Here is an 8532-nt window from a genome sequence, read left to right on the forward strand (position 1 = left end):
ATTTTCTTCAATTCTTATCAATTTTTATTAGATTTTTATAGATTTCCTCATGATTCTGGCAATTGCAATGAATTATTCATACACTTTACAGCATTAAAATGGGCAAAGAAAGCGTAATGAAGCTAATGGCTATCCCTTTCCCATTCGCTGATTGCTTTCCTACTGGAATGAGAGGGCAACGTCCACTGGGATAACCTCCCTTTCTCTCAGAAAAATTGTCTAACTGTCAGTGGGTGAACAAAAAGTGCATCTCGCGCAGTGGAAAATCAAGTGATAAACAGGCAGTGACAACGCAATTATTGATGGTGAATGGATCCCAGCAAAATAACAAGTTTGGCCACTCTGCTGCGCGACAATGGCCACAAAATCCTCAGCGGTGAGGCCAAGCTGACGCTCTCAGGTGAGAAATTCACAGTCCCCGCCCTTGGAATGCTGAAGTCACTTCCTTGTTCTGCTTCTGCCTTCTAGGCTCCCTTATCCGCGCTCTAAATGACTCATTCAGCCTGATAGTGGACGAGAATGCGGATAAATGCTCCCCGCACACATTCTACGTCTGCAAGCCCAACTACTCCAAATCAGATGTGTTCCGAGACTTGCAGTTCATCTTTGACTTTGTCCAGAAGACAATCCATCTGTGTGTGAATCAGCTGCACGGAGACGACCAGACCGACGATGTGGTGGATCTCACGAACTTCCGGACCCTGGAGAAGCTGGAGATAAATAAGGTGGCCTTGAGGAAATTCCGTGGCATTCAGAGAATGAGGGCTCAGCTTCAGGAAGTGGTGTGCGTGAAGTGCCTCTCCAGCATTCGGGAACTCTTCCTCGACTGCGGTGGTGACAAATGTGGTGGTTTCGTATGGAATGAACTGAAATCTGCCAACTTCTCAGGGAACATCTTGAAATCCCTGGACAGATCGCTCGAACTGACGCCTTGGCTGCAAAATCTCACCCTCAGTCACAATCAACTTGAGAAAATCCCGGAAATTCGACTCCTGCCCAACCTCAAAATGCTCGATGTGAGCTTCAATCTATTGACAGAGATGCCAAACTTTCATCCTGAGGCTTCTCGCCGCCTTCAAATGCTGAACATGAGAAACAACCTTCTGGAAAACGTAACGGGTGTTTCCTGCCTCGACGGTCTCTATGAACTGGATGTAGGTGGAAATTTCCTCATTGACCACTCAAGTTTACTTCCTTTGTGCACTCTCGCCGCTCTGCGGTACCTAAATCTGCTGGGGAATCCTCTGGCCTTCCATCCCAAGCATCGAGAGGCGACAGCGCGATATCTGCATGGAAATACAGCTTCAATAAAATTTGTCCTGGACAGCAGCCACCTCAGCAAGCATGAAAAGAGCCTCACGGGCGCATACAGCAGTTACCACCCCATACTCATGCGCTCAGCCCATTCCGAGAGCCCGTGGGCAATTCAGGGGCGCAGGAGCAACACCAATGAGGGCTCCTCAGTGGCCACAAGTCTGGGATCGACGAGCAGTTTCCAGATCACGACAGAGGTTCCCATGGACAGATCAATTGCAGAATCAACGAGCAGTCACAGAAAGTTGAGGGTGAGAAATGCTCAAATTGCAGACAATCCCGAACCCAAGAGCATTACTACAAACATCGATGCGACCATTGGTGAGTTCTTATCGTATGTAAATGTTTTCATGACTCTTTGGCGAATTGAAAGACAAATATTTTAGTGAGATTACTAATGCGTGTGTGTTTGGTGGAATGCAAATTTCTTGTAGAGGGACGGAATAAGGAGCATTTGAAGACAAAGGAGCAAATTGAAAATCTTCGGGAGCAATTTGGTGACTCGTGGCTTCACAGGGAAGGCGCAAGTCTAGTGAAGAGCGTAATTGGTGGCTTCCCAGAAGACAATAAGACTCAAGGAAGTATTCTGGAGAAGAATGCTCTCGTGGCTGAACTCTATTCTGAGCCTCTGATTGCTGAACCAATGGCAGAGGTTGAAGAAGAGTCAGCGAAACAATCTACCCCAAAGGAAGAAGGCCTTATTATGCGTCAAAGTCCAACGGAATCACCCATAAAAGCCGCATCAGATGCTGAGGAACAGACAAAAGATTTAAATAATCTTGAGACAATATACAAAACTGCCAAAAGCAATCCCAGCATTGAGATTACGAGTGATTACACAACCGCTATTGAAGAGGAGTCCGATCCGGAGGACAACGAGGTGGCCTATTTTGTAACACGCGTCTCCAGTGGCCAGGAAGTTCTGCTCATTGTTTCGGATTTGAGCATCAAGGAGAAGAATCGTAAGACGAAACAGACTCTCTTCAGGTGGAGTTTGAAGTCTGTTGAGAGTTGTGAAAGGACAAAATCGGATGTTTTGTGTATAAATTTCAACACTATCAAGAAAGATCGCAAGGAGAGAAACTATCAGATGCCACCGGACTCTTGTCAGAAACTGCAGAGTTACCTCAGGGACTTCCTAGCCAGTCGTCCACTGTCTGAGATGAACCAAATTGTGTACAAATGTGCCAATTGCACCACTCAGTTCTGTCGAGAGATCGGAAACCAACAGATTAAGCGTGGTAAATTGCTACTTTTGTCAATTTATGTTGATAAGGTTTTTTTTTTCTAATTCGAAATTAATGAATTTATCTGCAGATATTTTCTGTCCAGAATGCAAAAGCGAGTTTGTGATTGAGATGCATGAATCGCCACCGGAAAAGGGAGTTTCTCTGGACTCTCAGGCGACACCAGTTCAAGTGGCTAGCTCTGCAGAGGCTGCCACTGATCAAAATAGCAGTATCGGTGAGAAAGAACTTGAATATTTTATCATTTTCATTAGAAAATCGCATGACTAGGCTGGTTAGTTATTCATGTACGTAGAGTTTAGTGGACTCTTTAGTGCTGTTTTTATGGTGAATCATGTAACTTTGTGCTCATTGGAGAGTTGGAAAGAGCAAAGATGAGATAATTAATTAATGGAACAAATGACGAGTTGTCAGTTGAAAGAGTTGAAATTGTAACATTATTAATCTCTTTTCCAACTTTTCTGTAAGTAGGAAATATTCTTGTTCCCCTAACAATTTACTTACACTCCTCTCTCTTCTATGTTGTAATATATGTGGAGGAACTAAACAGAATAATATTATGCTTGATAGCACTGGCGACGGTTCTGAGGAGATCACCACTTAACACCAAATTGAGTAAGAAATCTTCTATTGACTAAAAAGGAAGCAATTATGATCTCTTCGGGTGTGATTTGCATGCCTTCTTTCAGTTGTATTAGATGGAGTTCAGTAAATTGCTTAAATATATTCTGCCATTATTATATTAATACTTATAGTGATGATAATGTAATGTACATCTCCTTAGGATCTGCGGGATCTATCAATGAGTCCTCGTCCTGTTCGAAGATCTCCAACAATGGATCCTTTGACTCAAATCAAAGCGTTGCCGGCAGTTCAACTTCTGAGCGTGACAGAGATCCTGATATTCATCTCTCGTCCAGATTCAATGCTGAAAGTGACGTGGAGATCCTCAGTAATCCCAGCCAGAGTAGCATAGAAGTTCTGGATAGGTGAGATTGCGAGTAGTTTTCTCTATTGCTTTGCTTTATTCTGACATCTTTCTGGTGTTTAGCAGCAAGAATTCCAGTCGAAAGCATTCTGAAGAGCGAAAAATATCCCACGTGCCCAGTTTGGAGACCATCACGGACCACAGTAGTGTCAAAGAGGCGAGTGTGTTGGCTGAAGAGAAGATCCGACCGAATTTGGCTGAGAAGAAGGATCTCATCAGGCAGACTTTCCTGAATTTGACCGAGAGCAGTTCTTCAGGATCCATCACAGACAGCATCTGCACAGCATATGAGCACAGTCAGGAAGCGGAGGAGCACAAGCATCTGTCGCCTGTGGAGGTGATTTCGGAGGAGGACAACAGGACCCAGTCATCCTTCTTTGGGTTTCTCAGTGCCTTCGCTACGACGAACAAGGTGGACGGAATTGTGATACCCATTGCAGATCCCTTCAAGTTCACCTTCGATGATTTCGGGAATGTGGACCATCGGATTCAGGTGTATCTGTATCAGCACATCTTCATGGAAAACTCTGAGAAGCTTCTGTGGGTTGTTCGTTGTCGCTTCTGCGATGAGAAGATCTCCACTGAGTGGTTTGATGGGATCGTTGTCATGTCCACTGTGAGATTCTACACGTTTATCATTACGGGAGAAGAGAAGTGAGTGCTTCAAATGCGGATAAATTATATGAGACTTCATTTCGTTCCTATCTTTCAGTGACGATCCGTCCAAGTGGCTTAGAAGACTCGCTTTGGTGCCTGTTGAGGAGATGAAATCCATCAAATGTCTTCCCTGGAGTGTAGGAGTGACTTTCAGCACTCGTCACATGGCCAGTGTTCACATTTTGCTGAGAGATTCGCGGAGAACGCAGAGCTTCTTTAAGTTTCTGCAGAAGTCGACAAATTGTCGCCCCGTGGGATGTTCGGTGGTGGCTGAGAATCAGGAGGATTTGCTGCAGACGTACCAGAACGAGTCTATTAGGACATTTGCCATCTTCGAACACTGCGAACGACGCGTGGATGAGACGAAATTGACTGTGAGCTTTGGGGGAATCATTGTCACTGAGAAGACCTTCCACATGACTTCCGGAGGACACAAGTGGATGACAGAGAAAGGCGATCCGGCCGTGGGAGTGGTTCACACGCAACTCCTTCAAGATATGGTGGAATTGGAGCCAAAGAGTGACACGGAATTCATTCTCAACTTCCTGGATGAGCGGGAAAATAAGTGTGAACAGTGGTTTTTGAGATTCGCCACTCCGGCTGTTGTTCAGGACGTCCTGGCGGCAATCCGTGAGCCCTGGGAGCGACTCTTTGAAGTTCATCTCATCGCCAATTCCTAACTCGTTCGACGTATTTCATTTTAACACATAAAATATATATATATTTCCTGTTATCCTTACAGATTCTTTGAGATTTATTGGAATTATTGCAAGTTTGGAGCTGTTTTCTGTGACTAGTTTTGCTGTGGTCAGAATTGTTTTGATATGAATTGTTCGTCTGGTCTTATCTGCATTTCTACTTAATGGCCATCTGCTCGGAGATCCAATCGAGATTCTCATAGAAGCGAGGATCGCTCATCCGGAGGGAGGCTCTCTTGCAGGAGTAGTAGTAGAAAGGAGAAACTGCAAGGATAAATTTGTGTTTTGACGAGGTATTGAGACGTGACGTCATTGCCATTGACGTCACGAAATGGCAATTGTGGTGCCACAGCAATGATAACAATCATGATTTGAGGAGGAAATACTCACAGAGGCGCTGGATTATGCAGAGAGCCGTGATGGTCTTGGGCCAGGGAAGAGTGTAGAAAGTAACTTGGGCGAGGATGCAGAGCAGGAAGTAGATGATGAGAACGCCAAAGACACTCCTGAACTTAGTGTAGAGAAGTTCACTGAGTCCTGCTTGGTAGACATACGTGGAACAGAGGCTGTATATGAGGGCTAGGAAGGAGATCACCAGACCGATGTCCTGGGCGCTGGTAGAAATTATCCTTGTTAGCAATATTGTGGGGAAAAGAGTGTGAAGTCATATACTTACATGTAGATGGAGATGAGATGAGATTTGGCCAGGAAAGAGAAGGTATTAACCGACAAATCGAAGAGCAGCAGGCTGAATTGAACAATAAGGAACGCAGAGTACTTTTTCAGCGATAACTTGAACATTTTCACACACTTTGGGTTTGTTTTCTTCGGAAATTGGAAAGAAAACTTGTTTTTATCTATCCATGTCCTCGAGTGTCCTCGCGGAGCAAAGGAAAATTTCATGAAGCAACCATGAAATTCGTGAAACATCAAAATATTGCAAACTTCACTCCAGTGGAGAAACGTCACTCATCAGTGTAAAAATAGAGGTGCATTTATCCGTGTCGCAGCTTATAATCCAGTTCAATAGATCGATAATTCCTTACTGCGTGGAATGGATGACGAGTTGGAGGACAAGGTGCTGTACCAGACCTATGCGTCCTACATGAAATTCCTCTCGAAGTTCGCCCTGGGAGTCCCCACGTTTAACTCCTCCGCTTCGTACATGTGGAAGCTGCTGCGATTATACCTCACGAAGCCCGAGGTGATCATCTGCGGACTGCTGCTGGTCCTCCTCGTGGTCTACCTACAGGCAGTGGAGGTGTGGAGCCGGGACTTCGTGGGGCGCATACAGAAGACGCTCGGCTACACGACAAAGGCCAGCAAATTGCAGTTGTTGTCGACGTACTCGGAGAAGTTGAGTTGGGAAGTGAAGAAGGATGCCAGTGCCTGCTTCGCCATTCAGGGTAGGCGTCCCCGGATGGAGGATAGGTAAGATTGGGCTGCAATGCGGGAACGGGGGGTTTGACATTTTCGAGCTTGAATGGCTATAAATAGGTCAGAGAATTCCTTGCGTGCTGATTCTAATCTGGGCCTTGGCGAGAGAATCTTTCGCAATGGGAGGAAAGTCAACGACTCAGTTTCTTATCTCGGCTGTTTTTCACAGATTTATTGTCGAGGAAAACGTCAACAGTGACACGGGTATCGCCCTCTTTGCCATTTTCGATGGACACGCTGGAGATTACGCAGCCGATTATGCCAAAGACGTCCTCATGAAGAGTGTTTCTCGGAAGATCATCGATGCCCACAATATCATCCTCGGGAAGCCTGTGGAGACGCCAGAGAAGAAGGTCGCCAAGGCAGAGGAGGATGAGAGCAACAAGGAGAACATCGCTGTGGACAAGAATGCTGTGACGCCACTCGCGCAGAGGCGCTCCAGCTTCCGGAAGTCCTATTCCTCGTTCACAGAGGACTGCTTGCAGAAGGGGAACTGCCAGCAGGCGGCTCCGGAGCCGGACATCTACAATCTAAACGCTCTGTGCCGACCACTGAACAAGGAGGCCTTCCTGGGTCAGAACGTGGCTGCCCAGAAGACGGAAAGACCGCAAGTGATGGAGACCAAGTGCTATATAGAGAGTGGCAAGATTAACTACGGCAAATTGCTCACGGATGAGGTTCTGGCCGCTGATCACGATCTTGTGGAGGCAGCAAAGAAGATTGTGAGTGTTCATGGGGTGGAAAATGAGGGAGTTTTAGCATCTCCGTTTCGTAGAAATTCCAATGAAGTCATCACTCAAAATAATGTTATTGCTACAAATTATTTTACGTTGATTCTCGTGTGGCTTTTTAGCAGTTTTAATCATCACAGGCTTGACTAATTGAATTGTTTGTTTTGTTGTAGAAAAATTTTGCTGGCACAACAGCTCTCATCGCAGTTCTCGACGGTACGAAACTCGTGGTGGCGAATGTGGGCGATTCTAGGGGTGTAATGTGCGATTCCAAAGGGAATGCAATTCCGCTGTCCTTCGATCACAAGCCTCAGCAGGTGAGGGAGAAGAAGAGGATCCAGGAAGCGGGTGGTTTTGTGGCCTTCAACGGTGTGTGGAGAGTTGCTGGCATCCTGGCGACTTCACGCGCCATGGGAGACTATCCGCTGAAGGATAAGAAGCTTGTTATCGCCGATCCCGACATTTTGACCTTCAATCTCGCAGATCACAAGTAAGATTTGTTGTTTGTCGCAAGTTCACAGTGTCTAATTTGGGCTGTTTTGCAGGCCGATGTTCATCATCCTGGCGTCTGACGGGTTGTGGGACACTTTCAGCAATGAAGAGGCGGTGTCCTTCATCAAGGATCGCCTGGATGAGCCCCATTTTGGCGCCAAGGCGCTGACGATGCAGTCTTATTATCGTGGCTCCGTGGATAACATATCGGTTCTCGTGGTGGTGTTCAAGAATGGCACCTTCCGCGTGGGGTCCTCGGGGTCTGACTGAACTGGGCAGCTTTTAACATTTACCAGAGACTTGTTTTTTGCCTCATTGGGCCCCAAAGTACGGACAAAGGCGACCGTACGAGTCATTTATTTTATTATGTATGTTTATTGTCACTCGGGAAACTCTTCCCGCATTATTTTATCTCTCCTCGTCACAATATTGAAAGAAAAAAGATTCGTATAATGTTAGGTAGAGAAATTAGGGCACTTGTTTGTTTGCACGTAGTGTTTGAGCAAGAGGATATGTAGGCACACAAATTGTAGATTTTGTATTTAATGGCGCGAAGGGTGGATGATATTAGTGGGGGAACGTGATTTTTGAGCAAAATATGATCAAGGGAATGTGAACCTCTGTGGACTGATGGGTGGACTTTTCTCTCTGGGTTTTCTTTCGATGGTCCCTCCGCGGAATTGAGATTCCTATTGCCCCGCAATAGCGTGTAGATCACAGTCCGTCCATACACAATGAAACTCTCTTTTCTAACGCAGATATATATTGTAACATTTCTACCACAATTATTGTAACTTTCCTTCAGACAAACTCCAGGCAATTCACATTCACAGCAATTCCTTCTCCCAGTTGTTATATTTATTGTATTTTGTCCGAAAATTTACAAATCTTATATTTTTCTCCACAGTGTGATTTGTACGTGCCAAATGCATGCAGAAATCACAAATAAAACGGAATATTAATCACAA

The 8532-nt window shown here is 45.5% G+C and overlaps 4 protein-coding genes across 7 annotated transcripts in view; 2 read left to right on the forward strand and 2 right to left on the reverse strand.

The window, feature by feature from the left end:
* LOC132263191 (large ribosomal subunit protein eL24) overlaps nt 1-8532 on the reverse strand; it is a 35008-nt gene that overhangs the window by 902 nt on the left and 25574 nt on the right. The gene's annotated exons all lie outside the window — the stretch shown is intronic.
* LOC132263187 (serine/threonine-protein kinase 11-interacting protein) lies at nt 248-4912 on the forward strand. 4 transcript variants are annotated; one of them, XM_059762828.1, is made up of 8 exons: nt 248-400; nt 469-1635; nt 1749-2555; nt 2632-2778; nt 3132-3176; nt 3346-3550; nt 3613-4203; nt 4262-4912. In XM_059762828.1, the coding sequence occupies exons 1-8, from the start codon at nt 310-312 to the stop codon at nt 4884-4886; spliced, it is 3678 nt and encodes a 1225-aa protein (XP_059618811.1). In that variant the 5' UTR covers nt 248-309; the 3' UTR covers nt 4887-4912. The 4 variants fall into 4 exon arrangements, with proteins under 4 accessions (XP_059618811.1, XP_059618812.1, XP_059618813.1 ...); XM_059762829.1 differs by having other exon boundaries at nt 1749-2552; XM_059762830.1 differs by having other exon boundaries at nt 3616-4203; nt 4262-4895.
* LOC132263192 (transmembrane protein 138) lies at nt 5057-5720 on the reverse strand. Its single transcript, XM_059762836.1, has 3 exons — nt 5581-5720; nt 5295-5518; nt 5057-5168 (listed from the first exon to the last, which is right to left on the reverse strand). The coding sequence occupies exons 1-3, from the start codon at nt 5703-5705 to the stop codon at nt 5062-5064; spliced, it is 456 nt and encodes a 151-aa protein (XP_059618819.1). The 5' UTR covers nt 5706-5720; the 3' UTR covers nt 5057-5061.
* On the forward strand, nt 5884-8063 carry LOC132261446 (protein phosphatase 1L). Its single transcript, XM_059760269.1, has 4 exons — nt 5884-6335; nt 6511-7063; nt 7246-7562; nt 7618-8063. Exons 1-4 carry the CDS (start codon nt 5959-5961, stop codon nt 7832-7834), a joined length of 1464 nt encoding a protein of 487 aa, XP_059616252.1. The 5' UTR covers nt 5884-5958; the 3' UTR covers nt 7835-8063.

This window comes from Phlebotomus argentipes, unplaced genomic scaffold (assembly GCF_947086385.1).
Source record: "Phlebotomus argentipes unplaced genomic scaffold, Phlebotomus argentipes genome assembly contig_15, whole genome shotgun sequence".
NCBI lineage: Eukaryota > Metazoa > Arthropoda > Insecta > Diptera > Psychodidae > Phlebotomus > Phlebotomus argentipes.